Raw genomic sequence first — 15,616 nt, 5'->3', positions numbered from 1 at the left:
GTGGGTGTAAAGCAAAACCTTATATATAAAAGATAAATAAAGTTAAAAATGTATATACTTTGATATGTTATGAAAGTTCAGGATGTTCTTTTCAGATTCAAATGTTAAATGTTATTGCACAGTGCACGCTTTAAGTAATATCTTAGTAAATATTGTCACAGACATTTTACACACATTTAAAAATAGAAATTATTATCAAGAGTGTTTTTGTTTGCCACCAACACCAAATTATACCCTACACAGAGTGTATGACCTCTTGCTAATAAAGAGTTTACGAAGAACAGTCTGTGGGTTAATATTGAGTGCCCGATAATTAGGTTTTCTGATTTTTGAAATACCTTTTGGGATCCATAAGAAATTCTCCAAATTTCCTCAAATGTTTTGATGTCAACATTCAGAAAACTCTGTGATTCATCAGCAATACCTTGTGCAATTTCCCATGCCTAATAAAACCTGTTGGCTTGCTTATGCTATGGGACTATGGAACATACTACAGACTGCATCCAAGAACTCAGATAGCGGAAGGAGTACTGTATGTTTTGTTAAAGGGATAAAAACCAATGTTTCTAAATAAAACATGTTCAAGCCATAGAATAGCAGCTTTATAATTTCATGTCCCTTTATTTTACTGTATATTCTTCTTCTTTCCAGACTATAGGTTAACTTCCTTTGCAGTAGGGTTTTGCATAAAACAGAGATTAAGATGCCTTTAATTCCCATGACTAGTGACCCAGTAGAATAAAACAGTATTTAAAGTGTAAATGCAATACATACATTCAACACTAAATGAATCATTCAAATCATTACAATGAAGGTCAATGAAGTACGTACCACGTGCAGTCATCTAGCATCAGGTTTCAGGTTCATTGTCTCCCTTATAAAAGTTCACACCATATTTTTGCAATTTTACCGTGCCTTCCCTGTGGTTCTAATATGATTTTACCATAGTTTACCATGGTTTGTAATATGCTTTACCATACTTTGCTATTCTTTACAATGCTTACCTATGCTTTAAAATGCGTTCGCTATGCTTTACTACACTTTTACTTTGCATTAACAGTCTTTCAGACAGAGTGTCATCATAACAGAATGAGTGTTTTTCATTATACTGTAGTCTAGAATTCAAGTGCAGCAGAGGGGCTATTCCTGTTGTTTGGAATATCAGTTCCCCTGCAGTGCTAATATATTCCTAAAATATATGCATACCATGTTTTCATACTTATAAGCGGTATTATTTTTAAAACCTTTCCTTATTTGTTTTTATCTACATATCCCAAAATAACTTTTCTGTCTAATTCAAAGCTAGGCCTCCAAACACCGATCTGCTTGATTAGTGAGTAGGATTTCACTGTGAGGTATTTAGAAAATTAACTACACTAAAGACACAATCTTTTGTATTGTGGTATGCTGCAATGTGTAACTCTTCAACAGTTGATGTGGTGCGTACTTCAGAACAAATAGGGAAAAAAAGTTCAGTTTTCTTGGTGTATTTTAAACGAGTTTGCTGTCTTAAATGCATTATTGATTTCAGCGTTTATATTTCCTTGTGGGTGAGAATCATAAATTGCATGCTATTTGACATGCTGGTAGCTGACAGGCAAGTCCGAAGTTGAATGCTAATTAACTAAGGAATGTGTTTTGTATCCTAATTCACAGGTATGATCAATTACAGCATTTGAATTAGCATTCTTATTTTGCTATCTGTGGCCACATTTAAATTAAAGACCCCTTTTGCAAATGCAGTCCCAGTTTTCAGTTAATGCTGGAGACGGACGTTTAACAGGGTGCAAGGTGGGCGCAAACCAGCAACCCCGCACTCTTCAAGCAAGCGTCTTAACCACAATGCAAAAGAGCCGGGCTCGTCTCCATCCATGGTTATAGAGCTATAAACCGCATCCCCTCTCATCTCACCGACAGGGGACAGAATCCGTGACGGCATTGTATCTCACTGTCTCTGTCTGAGTGACCTTGGAAAGCTGGTGAAGTTAACCTTTATCTTGATGACAGTACATTTTACAAAGAGGCATTAAGTGTCAACTGACCAATGTTTGGGGTTTTTATTATATTTAATGAAATATAATTTGCATTGCTGCTACAAAACTTCAATCCAGTAAGGAGTCAGAAGCCTGTATATACAAATTGGTTTAGAAATGTTTGTCAGTAAATATTTACTCAAAGTCTCTAGGGTACAGTACATCCCCTTGCAATATAGTTCGTAAACAGCCTCTTTTATGAAGACTACCATTGCATCTTGAAATCCATTTAGAAGCTGTAAGCTTCCTGTTGCATTTCATGTGACCCCATTTCAGCTCTACCCTATATACTGGCTTGTTTTAATATGAATTTAGAGCTGGCTTCATTGAATATATATATACAATTAACTAGATTTTACCATGAATCGTTACTATCTACAATGTGTTGAAAGTGGAACACAGATCATTCACAAAAATGAAAGGGCCACCTGAATAATCTTTTTAGCTAGGGGAAATGCTTTTCTTGTTTTAATATGTCATTTACAATGTTTTAGTTCAATCCAGATTGATAGCGCTCCACTTGTGAATTTAGATTGCTGCAAAATATTGGTAGAAAAAGCCATACAGATGTTGTTGTACTTTGTCATCTCATGCTATACGGTTTCAACTCGCTGGTACGTGTATACTGTCAAGCACTTCCTTGCTAACAGCGGAGCCATGCGAACAAGCATTGTAGGGATTTATCTACTTTGTTCATATTTACCTAACCTTCTTAGAACTTCTGAACACCATGTTGGATTGATCTGAAATTGTGTATACAGGTTCATAATGGTGAGAGAAAGAAACATGCACAGTTACAGATTTTGATGTCACAGGGTTCCCCCAAAACACCACAAAAACCCACCTGCTGGCTATCAGTGAGCTATGAGCTTATTTAGTTCTCAGTGCACATTGGTAGGATTTGCTATGCTTAACTAGTTTTGTTAAAACATTTACTTAACTTTTCCTTTTTTATTGCTGTTTTTGTTTAAAATGTTTTTTTTTTAGTTTTACAGCAGAACAGTAGTATAATTCAAGTTACAGCACACAGACCTGTCATCTAAACACACCACTTGAACCCGGAAACAGGGCTCCTGGCTGCTGTGAAAGATACAGATGCTGTGAAAGTTACATTAAGCTCTTCTGACTTACTTTATTTTCTTATTCCTTCACAAGGTGATGTATATACCTTTTATAGACATGCAAAAATCCTTACAGATAATGCACGTTTCAGAGTCAAGTTTCAGTCTTGTGAACACCCTCCATTTCCGTTGTGTAACTGTGGGATTCTTATATCATACATGTATTTTATGCCACAGGTAGACAGATTAGTAGTTATGTCGTGGGATGTTGCATGCCCATCACACAATGGGCTGGATTTTTGATAATGCCCCATTATGTCAATTCAGTATGCCTGTTTAATGGAAATGCAATATAAAACTAAGTATAATTTAGGAGTAAAAATAAATTATTAAACCAGTGTAATTAAAGACGGTGATTAGGGTCTTTTGTCAACTTACTAAATGAAATGTGTCATGCCTGATCATTACAGCCCAGTGAAAAGTAGGGCCCAGGCATCTCCTCCAGCTAGTTGGTCACTCCTTGGCTCTTAAGCAGTTAATTTCTCAATGCTGTGTACTACACTGTCAACCACGTGATATAACTAATTATTTTTCCTAATAGTTCCTAATGATGTGGATTTAGGTGGTGACACATCTTTGTCGTGTTTTTATACAAATGTGATTATATGCTCACTCTTGGACCACGCTGGGTAGTTTAAAACCTATGCTATCTGCCAGTCTCGGTCAATAAATGTCCGTCAATAATCCCTTTGCAACTCCGAATCTGATAAGAGCTGTTTTTGATGGGTTTGTTTAACTGGAGCATGTGTTCCCATCTAGTTGTGTTACGACTCCTGATGGGGTTTCATTAGCTGGTCCCATCCCTTTCCTGCCTTACGCGGTCCTAACTGGATTAAGATACAAAAATACAGATTCAGCCCTTCCTTGCAATCATGCTTCCCATTTGTTGCAATTTTTAGGTGTACACAGCCCCAGAGTTCCCTCTAAGGCTAAAATGCACTCTCTAATTGCTCTCTCTATATTATTATTATTAGCATTATTATAATTACTTTAAATGTTGTTCATGGTATTTTTTCTATTGTATTTGAGACTGTGTGGCATCTATAAAGCAACACGTCTGCCCATGTAGGAATGTGTTTATTTGTATTATTTGTTTGCTTGTTTATTTTACAATAGTAGCATTAATTAAACACTTGTTCATCGTGTGAGCTGTATCTTTTTTCTGTAAGGCTGATGGAAAGGCATGAGGCATCAATGGGTGCAGATCATATAAGAAAAGGCTACCCCAGACAGTTTGTGGATGTGCTAAATGAACCAGTTGAGTTAGCAATTGTCAGTGCTTTGCAAGACTTGATGTTCCATACTTTGACTTTAGACAAAAGCACACACATAGCAACAGAGAAGCAGCTGCTGCTTTTCGTAAAATATCTGTCAAGTATGTTTACATTTAACTTGTGCTCCCTGTCCTATATTATTGTAAAAATATATACTTTATTAGGAATTAAGAGTATGGCAGCAGCAATTCGCTAGCAAATACAGAAATATTGTGCACAGATGGATGGTAACGTAGCTCCTGACAAATCAGGTTTCCTTACTAAGAGATGTATAATGGTTGGCCTGTGAGGGTGTGGCAGGCTGGTGAGTGGATAGAGGCCCAGAGACAGTCTGCAGTTCAAAAAAATACTAATTTTAATACAAATAGATACAAAAATAAAAAGTGCACAAGGGCAAAATAAAGGGATTTAAACACAAAAAGAAAGACAAAAAGCAAAATGTACAAAATAAAGGTTTCCAGGCTGGGCAATGCCTTCATTGGATTCACAAATCTCAAAAATACACACAAACCAAAAACTACCAACCTGCTTCCTCAGTTCCCTCCTCTCTACTGGGAGGCTGAGGCCTCCTTTTATGCCAGGTGGTTAAATGATAATTGATTAATTACATTAGTTGATTGCTCCCACCTGGGGCAATCAACCTGGGCAGGGAGGAGAATTTAACTCCATCCCTGCCGGTATTTCCAAGGGCAGAGCCCTGCTCTGCCACAGAGGGTTTATTATGTTAAGTTAGTTCTATATCACAGTCTTTTTTCTTATTAAATTGTGGTATAATAATAAATCCAATTATGTAATAATATATCTAACTAAAATAGATTTTAGTTGGATACATTACACTCTTGAGTATACAATTGTGTGGTTTTATTGGATTTCTAGTCAGAACTTAAGTTTCCCAGGATGGTTGAAGACAGTGCAGATGCCAGTGTTTTATACAATAGTAAGAAAGGAAGTGATTAGATATTGATTTGTATATCGCACACTATACCCCATCACAACGTTTACAAACAAATGACTCTGTTGCCATAGATTATATCACAATATACTACAGAGAGCCTTCTATTTAACCATTTAAAAAAGCATTTACCTCCTTGTACACTACACTTAAAAACAAATAATCAATTACGTAAAATGTAATTCTTCAAGAATTTGAGGCCAGTGATAATGCTAATAAGACACAAGAAAAGAACAAGTAATTACCTTAGTTAACACTTCTTTAAAAACAAAAATATTATTATACAGGCCGGTGCTGTAGTACAGCTGCTGCTCGCAATTATTCAATTTTGCTGTGCCGAAAATGCCTATATTTTTGTCTGTGTTTTCTAAATCTTTGTTATTAATAAATACAAATTTGGGTTCTGCCTCAACCTCACTCACACATGGGGAATGGTTTGCACTGTTTAAAACGCAGGTGCTGCTTTTTTATCATCATAAGTTATTGTTCAATACCACATTTTATTACTACAATTATCTTATGATCTTTTTTTTTCACATGTTTTTCATGAGGCCATTTTTCTGAAATGGAATCTTTCAGACATGTTGTCACGGAAACATAGTTTAAAACCCTGTTTAAGCCTGATGCATCCTTAAGAAAAAAAAAAAAGCATTTTAGTATATTTTTTTTTTTTTGTGGTAACTCCGCAGGATTCAATTAGTGCATGTTTTTATTTTTTAGGTCCAGATAACATCTATAATGTTTAAAGAGGCCGTGGCATACCCGAGTGCTGGATTCAGGAGAGATGTGATAAAAACCGCACTGTATCTCCTTGCACTTGTAGATACAAGGAGATCTCCTTGCACTTGGCATGCCTTACATAATGAATCATTAAGTCAACCACAGCACGTGAAAGCATATTAGAAGAGTGGTGTTGCGATGTGGGGGCTGGGGCTGTGGGAGGGGGAGCTGGAAGCTGTGCTGCCACTCTGGCACTTAATCAGCTTGCTAGGAGTGATTTTCATCACACTCCTCCCTAACATCCCCCTCCCTTCTCTCTCTCTCTCTCTCTCTCTCTCTCTCTCTCTCTCACTCTCTCTCTATCTTATTCTGCCATTCCAATGCAAAGGAAAAACTGCTAGTACAATCTGTGGAAAGCTTCAAGCATCGTATAGGGATTTCAGCATTGCTGGGACTAAGGTATATGCACCTGTCCATTGAATTATACAGTGAGCTGTGGTTTATTGTGAAGTACACAATCTATTTGAGTTGTTCTATGTCAAACCGGTACACAGTGCAGTTTTACTACAGAGGCTACCAATTCCAACATTCACTCCACTGCAGTTTCTATGGCTTTTTATTTTTTATTATTTTTTTTTTCGCTGGAAGACAGGTTTCTCTTTGGACACAAGACACCAAGAGCTATGGACTACGAATCACAGTGCTCTTAAGATTCTAAAAAAATAAATGAATACATAAATAGATTTGGAAACTGACTTTTCAAATCTTTCTCAGGACTTTTTTTTCTTTCTTTTTTTTTAAATGACCATAATTGCTTTGGGTATTCAGAATGTTTGTTTGTGCCCAGCTTTGTGATTTGGCTGGAGATTCTCCTATTTAGCACTCTTGGAAGGTCGACTACATCATGGCTTAGTGTTCCCTGATTTTTTTACCACTCAATAGACTCCAGCGATCAACGGTTTGGTTTGGAATTACAATTGCTTCTGATTATTTCACACGAGTGAACACTAATGGACAATTACTCAACCCTTCCGTGTAAGTACACTAACAGCATTTACTTTGTTAGATAGATTTCTTCTTTTCTGTGTAGTTTAATAATGATTATATTACAAAACCAATGCTGAATTTATGCTCTGTAGACAGTTTGAATAGTGTATTATGTACTGTACAGAAGCCATAAAAATATCTTTGGAAACAGAATGTTAATGTCCTGATTTAGAGTTACATACACTAATACAATGCTCATCAAAGAGGTTGTTAACCATTTCTGACTGGGTAACTTTCAGATGTGTATTTCATGAGATCCATTATTTTTTATTCAAGAGCTGTCAGTTTTTTGGTAAGTTTAGCACAAAGTGACACCTACCAGAAGTGCAGTACCAATTAATCAGAATGTGTTCTGGTATAATGATAAGGGAAAGTGATACAGTATGTGATGCATTCCTTCTGGAGTTATCCTGAATGTAGGACTTTGATTAATCATTCTTACCATTACAAAGTGACCATTACAAAGTAGCTTTACAATAATGCTGTGTTTGCTGTCCCATAAAAGATACCTTTCCCTAAGGCATTTAGAAGCACCACAGCTGCTGTGGCATATGTATAATCGAAACATCTGGCATCTTATTGTCCTTATCTGTTATAATTTAACTGTTCTCGAGTGATTCTGCTGGCACTTAAATGGTATGACTGCTGGCACTGGATTGGATATAATTTCACTGCCAGTAATAGCAGATACACTGCACTGTATGACCTACTTGGAAGTTTGCCCCTCAAACCTGCACTGAGATGTCCCTCTAAAGAATCAGTAAGTCACCTCTGCGTCTCTTTTTAGTTCAGTAATTTGTATTTAGTTTTGAAAAACAAAAGCAAGAAAAAATAGAGTAATGCATAATGTACAAACAACTGTACATAATAACAAGGCTGTAATTCCATTGTTGATCACAAGTACATTACAGTAGGGTGTACTTTATTTGTTATTATAAGATGTAAAGGACTAGATGAATTTCTCCTCTTTTTTCCAGTTTCTCGCATTTGTATTAACTTTAATTAACAGTACTTTTATATATCACTCCAAGTTTTTTTTTTTTTCAGTTTTTGCAGCATATTCTCTTCGTGAATCACAATAATCAGGACATCACTTTGATCTGTTGATTTTGCTGGTTGGTTTATACAGCTTTATCAGTGAAGACATTTCTGTTATTATTTACAGATGGCATGGTCTTATTATCCAGAATTTGAGGCCTAATATTGCAAAATAGAACCAAAAAATATATTATAAAAAAATATAATTTATTATTTTTTCTCAATATTGTCTTAAAGATGGTTGAATCAGTTATGAATGCTTCTGTTTTTTAAATTTAAATTTGTATTGCGTTTGGTGTTGTCTGTGTAGATAGTGCCTTTACCCCCTGTAAAATAGAGATAAAAAAGGTGCTAGTCACTGCGATCCAGTGATATCTGATTAGCAGGTTAACACAAGCTGGCTGGGTTGCACACTTTTCTGATTTTAAAGCAGATTTCCTTCCTGACAATTGATTTAACATTTACTTAACAAATAATATGCCAATTTAACAGTGTAGCTAGTAGTAGGAGACTGAAGTGCCTTTGAACAGAGGAAGGAGTGATTGATTTTCCTAATCTATAATTGTCCTGCTTGATAAGAATAAGACTGCATAATGATGGGTTAATATGAATATTTCATTAGCTCACAGATAGATGTTGCCCTTCCCTCAGTACACCCCACGCATTTCAGCTCTGGTTGTTCTTTCACACAATTATACACATTATATATGTGGCTTCTAATTACATTTCTCAGTATTCATGAATTATATTGATTTACAGTTAAAAACCATCCAGTTGATTTTTAATGCTGGATTCATTTGATGGTGCTATGTTAAAACAAACTATAATGACTCAGCCCCAGCTATATTTCATGAGTAAAATACACCTTGTTTATGAAGTAGAAACAAAAACTAAATAAAGCTATATATATAATTACTGTTACTATTACAAACTATGCTTTGAACTGCTCCCTGGTAATCTGTGATACTGTGTGTAATGTTGCAAGAAAATATGTTATCACTGGTGTTTACTGTGTGCTTAAAGTTAAAGAGATTGCATTGTAACTATTTTGATCAGAAATATCACAATCCACCAATAATAATCTGATTATATGAACAAATCCCGGGTTAAATGTGCAGTTATTGCCACATAATGAAACATGAAACCTGTGCAAAAAACTTGTTTTTCTTCTTAAGCATTCAAAAGAGATAAACCAATGGCGTTTCAATTCTCAGAGACATAGACAAGACCCAAGAAGTGTAGGTGTTTAAATTGAAACATTACTGTAGCTCAAATGATCTGCTAATTTGAAAAAGAAGATTAAAAGAAGAGGTGGGTGTGAGGAAGTTTGAGATCACATATGTTAGTTTTCAGTAGCCATAGTAACATAGAGCAGTTTATTTTCATGTCTTTCGTAAGGATGTCCTTAAATAATTAGTTCTATGTATAGTTTTTAATTATTTTTTAATGTTATTTTAAACATACAGTTATGGGCCAAAGTTTAGCATCACCTGATAAAATTAATGGATTTTGCTTATTAAAGTCGAATGAAACCTGCTGAATAATTTCACGTTAACATATTGAATTACAACCGCTTTGCAGTTTTCCAAATACTTTAATGAAATAATGACAAAAATTGTGACTTTTTGTAATCTAACATGAAATATTTATTACTATTAGGCTTCCGGTAGACTTGCAATATCATTTTGTAGTTTCTTTGATTACTTGATGTTAAGTAAAATATCTAAATGATGTTCATATATATTTTTTTGTTTTTATTATTATTATGTCTCAATCCTAAAATCCTAGGTGATGCAAAACTTATGGCCATAGCTGTATGTAAGGGTTTCAACTTCAGTTGATTTCTAAGGTAAAAAAAAAAAAAAAAAAAAAAAAAAAAAAACTGACCCTTGAAAAGGCATTCATGAGGCCCTTGAATTAGCAGTGTATCTTTTTTTATTTTTATTTGTGCTAGCCAAGCCTTTAAAATCAATTTTCTAATTTTGTGTGAACCCTGACTTATTGCTTTGTGATTAGTTCAGGCCTCCTTTCATTACGTTAAATACTCTATGCTTGTAATTGTATCGATTTGGCTTTGTAGACAATGCTTTAGAGGTTTAGTTGGTTTAACTGTATTTTAGAAAGGCCAGTCAGGGGGGCACTTATGTCGTTGGGTGCAATAAAAACGATTGCCAAAATCCCCCTTTAATTGGTTTATGTTAATGTAATTCTGGATTATTGCTTGAAGCTGTGCTCTTTCACTTTATGTTCAGGGAATCCCTGAGTGTAAAATAAGTAGGGATGCAACGAATCCAAGTTTATGGGATTCGGCTGAATACCGAATCCATTTCAAACGGTTCGGCCGAATACCAAACCGAATACCGACTGATCTCAGTATGATCTCTAGAACACGTTTCACAGACAAAGCAACAAAGCCCAAAAGTCTACAACAGTTTGCAGTTACTATATATTACAGGTTTACTGCATAACTTTATTCCATGAAAAGTGGTATTTGAATGTGATGTTGCATACGGGGGTATGTTTGCATTCAGCAGCTGCGTGAATGCGTGCACCACCATTAATTTAGGTTTGACATAGTTCATCAAACGTGTTCTTGTTATTAAATACAACAGTTACATTCAATAACAGATTTGTGTCTTTTATTTAAATAAGAACTGCATACATTGGAGGGATGTATTAAAACGGATGTGAATCCTAAGTATTCGGCTGAATCTGAACCCTGCTCAAAAGTAGATATTAGGGACGAATCTGAAACCGAATCCTGGATTCGGTGCATCCCTACAAATAATGTAATTGTACATCCCGTTGAATTGGAGAAATCTTGGGCATGATACAATCAAAGAATACACTGCAGTTGTGCAATACATGAAAATCCGTGTTCCTGTGGGTGATCCCCCGACATCTGATTGGTCAGTGTGTCAGACCGTATTACACAAACACATGACAAAATGCTGGTCTCTCATTGGCAACAGCATCCACAACTACTGACTACCATACACAAGCTGCATGCATCATAGTTAAGGGTCTACTTAAATCGTGGTAAATGTAAGTATTTTTTGTAGGTAGGTTATGGAGTAAAATTTGGATTTCGCTGACATTTCTCTGACCTGTTTAAACATTAAATAAACCTCAGTAGACAATATTTAAGAGCACTATAAAATCATAAAAATAGTGGTACTTGCTTCTTACTAAAACCTAGTGCTGACATTTGTTAAAGGCAAGCATGCAACATCCCCCAACATTTGCTGCCAACATTCTCTGTCTGGTGTGGACTTGGCCATACATTGAGACTGCACGTTGAATTAATTGGAAGTGTAAGGCAAAGCTATGCTAAGTTATACAGATGTGGAAATCAATTAGAAACAGGCATACTTTAATAAAGGCAATATGTGCAGCACCAGTGGCTGAGTTAACTTTTCATCATGGGGGGGGGGGGGGGGGGTTAGTGGAACAAATATTACTCTAGGGGGCCCCCATTGATAAGAGTTTGGTTTAATTTGCTGGTTTACACAGAGGCAACTCCAGAATAATTTATGTAGAGTTGAATACTGATGTGCATAAAGTAGACTTAAGATAATAAATATTGTGCCATTATGGTAGCAAACTAAAACTCAAAGTATCACACCATGTCCTTTTCATGACATTTCCTTTACAAAAAAAATGAACGTAACAGTAAAATAAACAAAGAACTCATCATGCCTTTTGGATGACATTTTCCAGCTCTTCAGTTATAAACTCCCCTCTCTGAACTCTAAAGTCTCAAAGCAGAAAGTCTGTCTTAATGCACTGAGTTGTCAAGCAGCTCTTAATGAGTTTGAGTCGACTAAAACTTCTTTCTGCTTGAGTGGTGCTTACGGGTATAGTTTAACAAATCTGATACAAAATGCACAAGCTGGGAAATGCACGTTCCATATCAGGAAGAATCTCATTAGTTGAAAGGCCTGCATCACCCTGACCTGCAAAGAGATCCTTAGTAATACCTCCAAAAGAAGAGTATTCATCAGCCACGTCATTCGCTACTAAACGCTCCCTGTAAAAATGTGCCAAATTATTAACCCTTTCCTCTGAGTTGATGTCAAAAAAATGCTTTGGATTGAGCACCAGGAATTCCTTTGTGGTCGCTCTAAAGTCTGAAAACCTTTCTTCAAACTAATTTGAAATTGTTTATCACACATAAAACGTATCGACTTTGAAACATTGTCTGTTGTCTGTAATTGAGTCTCCTGAAGACATTTTATCCAGTTTTTTTTACTCTTTTTATGTGCTCTTTGCTCTTGTACAATGTGATTGTGTTACACTCTGTAGCCAAGTCTATCGCAGATCTCTCCAACTCAATGAAGGCTTTTTCTAAGCGTATGGTTTTTTTTTTTTTTTTTTTTTTTTAATCTCTGTAGCACAGGCATTAATGAGCTCTAGGGTTGTATTTAGGTCAGTTGGTTCTTGTTGAAGGTAATTTGATAGGGCAAATGTGTTTTTCAAGATAATGTTCCAAAAAGTTAACATCAACTTGAATTCAAAAGTATCCAATGTTGTCAATAAACCCTGAACATCAGCAGCGACTTTTGGTGCGGTCCCTTTGAGTTCTCCACTTACAATTCTGTGAAGTGCTTCAGTAATTGCAGGCATACTTTGCAGCACTGCCTCAGTAGCACGTTTTCTTGATTCCCTCCTTGTATCTGACAGCCTCTTTTACGCAAGATTCAGTACCCTTCAACATTTTATCTTGTTCTTCTTCCAAATTCAGTTTCTTGGAAAACTTGAAGTCCCGAAACAAAGTTTAGTGCAGGTGAAAGCGGAGGCTGCATCAATTAGAATCAGATTCAATTTGTGTGCGCAGCAGTGAACGTACATTGTCTTTGAGCTCCAATCTTCCTTTACTCTTGCTTGGAGCACTGAAATGTGGCCAGACATTGTCCTGGCTCCATCGTAAGCTTGCCCACGCATGAAGTTAACATTAAACACAAGTTCATAAGTGGGTGTATGTACCAGTAAGTCGTAAAACGCCTCAACACAGCTGCTGGTCAGCTTGTCAAATTTTATAAAGTGTTCAGTGCTGTGTCCTGTTTTAGTAAAGTTTTTAGTTTTTGACCTCATCAATTATAAGTTTGCGAGACACAATATGGCTTGGATAGGTTAGGTTTGGGTTGGAAAGCTTTACAATTCTGGTCCAAGGGAGAGTTGTATTTCAACAGTAGTTTTAAAAGTTCAGGAAAACTGCTCTTGTTCTCTGTGGCCTCTAAATGCCAAATTCGGCTTGGCTAAGAATACTGTAGCATCCACAAGCCTTTTTAGTATCTGCCGATTCTTCGATATACACTCTTTCGGCTTTCACCAGTCCTGTGCTATATCGTACCTGTAGTACTGCTTTAACTTGGCTACAACCAAGAGGAATACTTTCTGTCTGCGCTGACTTTCCAGTTTGTTTTCTGAAAGCTGTTTATTTTACATTCTGTCCAGCAGCCTCTGTAGTAGCCTTTCGTTTAATGTGTGATTCTGAAGCTAAATAGTGATCGATCGATTTTCCTCAAAAGACACATTACAAGATGTACAAAACAGTTACCTGACCCCTAATCATAGTCACAGCTGATTGCCCTAGATAAGACTCAAGCCAGATCAAGTCTTGCCTGTGGTGACCATCCCAAAAGATTCTAAATTCTTTATGGAAAGGATGTGTTTACTCTTCAGTCTGGAGACATTTATTTGGTTTTGCAATGTAAAATGAAGCTTCTTACATGTTCTAGGTTGTTGTTGTTGTTGTTTATTTATTTATGTTCCTGGTTTCTAACATGACTGAGCACAGGTCAAATATCGAAGCCTAGTGGCTGTTGATCTCTTTGCAATATAACTTGCAGTATCTGACTCCCAGGGTGATAACTCAGGTTTACTCTTTCAAAGCAAGGGAATGTGAGGGAATAGCAGTTGAAAATGGTTCAACAATAGTGACTAGGATGAATTTTTCAGGGCATTCAGGGCAAGACTAGCTGTGCTCAGCACTTGCTCTAGAACTCTTTACAATTTTAAGGCTACATACCGCAAGGGGGAAAATTGCTTATTTTTGTACTATTTTTGTTCCAGAGGAAGAATACAAAACTCCAAATGTTAAGTCATTCTGTTTCCAGTAATTTTGTCTAACTCTACAATGGTTAGATTAAATCAAATAAGAAACACATGCACCAAAGTCAGTTGGGACTGCATAGATTCTTACAGGGAATTTGGGGTGGAATTTCCAGCAAAAAAAATCCCCTCTAGAATGGTCCAAGAGTATTGAATTGAATTTTGAATTGTTATAACTGTGCATCCATTTAAAAAATAATCTCATTCATGTATAATGTTATAGATACAAAAAGAAAAAGGAAATCACTTTGTAAAAAAACAAAACAGTAGCATGACTACATGGAATAAATATGCCCAAATTGAACCACTACCTACATATTTCTTGGCCATATGTTACATCAAATAAATCCACAGGGTTTTTTCGGTATAACAGTTTTTTAATTGGAAGTGTACATTATGAATTTAATAAATAATAACCTAGTTATACTCTTAAGAATTTTTGTTATCGCAGTACAGAACCTATTTTAGGAATAATTAAAAAAATAATGTAAGAAAACTGCCTTGCAGCAAATGTAAAGGAATTGGTAGCACTGTGCACAAATGGTCTTTTGTTGTACTGAACCAAAAGGGTAATGATTTTTTACTTAAGTGTTAAGTAGGAAATTACTGCTTTACACTTTGATTTGCATTTTATTATTTAGTTTAATAGAGGTTTAAAATATTGAGGAATAACTGTCTGCATTTACATGTGAGGTTCCAAGGTCAGTTATTCTTTTGAAGGTTATATAAAAATAAAAAAAAACAGTTTTCCCTTGCAGATTTGCTTTAGTGAGTGACACAGTCGAGTTAGCTCTTGCTAAAAGACAGATGTCAAGTATTGTATAGTCTAATACCCTCCCGAATTCGGACTGTGGATGGTCTCGGTTTGGAGTACTGATTGTATTATGTATAGGGCTGGAAGTTTCCGGTTTTTATTTTTGATCACATGGCGTCCCCTTAAACTTATTTTGAGCCAATTCTGTTTCCTAATTAAACTTAGGAAAAGCTGTTAATTACAAAACAATGTCACTTGTTTTTACCTTCAAATCTTTTCAGCATAAAATACCCAGTATGGAGTGTATACTGATAGCAAATCCATCATTTAAAATGTCCTTGATTTGTAGCAAAGAAAAGACACATTAAACGACTAATAAACATTTGAAGGGAGGGAGAGATTTGACAAATAAAAACCGAAAAGTTCAACCCCTAATGATGTACATATTTATATGTAGCTCTCGACTACACTGCAATGCCATTTTCTAATAGATTGTGTAAAGGAACAACCTGCTCACCCTACATGCTGGGATATATTCTATTTGCCTTTGCAAACACCTGTAT

At 35.9% G+C, this 15,616-nt stretch overlaps 1 protein-coding gene across 6 annotated transcripts in view; it reads left to right on the top strand.

The window, feature by feature from the left end:
* The first annotated feature begins 6,907 nt into the window (after window positions 1–6,907).
* The window catches only part of LOC121330501 (leucine-rich repeat-containing protein 7-like), a 119,397-nt gene continuing 110,688 nt past the window's right edge, over window positions 6,908–15,616 (top strand). For 3 of the 6 annotated variants that reach the window (XM_041277058.1, XM_041277059.1, XM_041277056.1), the window contains exon 1: window positions 6,910–7,135. In XM_041277058.1, coding sequence (XP_041132992.1) covers window positions 7,111–7,135 — 25 coding nt within the window. In that variant the 5' untranslated portion in view covers window positions 6,910–7,110. Of the gene's footprint in view, window positions 7,136–15,616 lie in introns of all 6 variants that reach the window. The other 3 variants (XM_041277061.1, XM_041277060.1, XM_041277057.1) reach the window with 2 other exon arrangements.

This window comes from Polyodon spathula, chromosome 18 (genome assembly GCF_017654505.1).
Source record: "Polyodon spathula isolate WHYD16114869_AA chromosome 18, ASM1765450v1, whole genome shotgun sequence".
NCBI lineage: Eukaryota > Metazoa > Chordata > Actinopteri > Acipenseriformes > Polyodontidae > Polyodon > Polyodon spathula.
The sequence above is the reverse complement of the archived record's forward strand: the minus strand, read 5'-3'. Positions and strand labels throughout refer to the sequence as shown.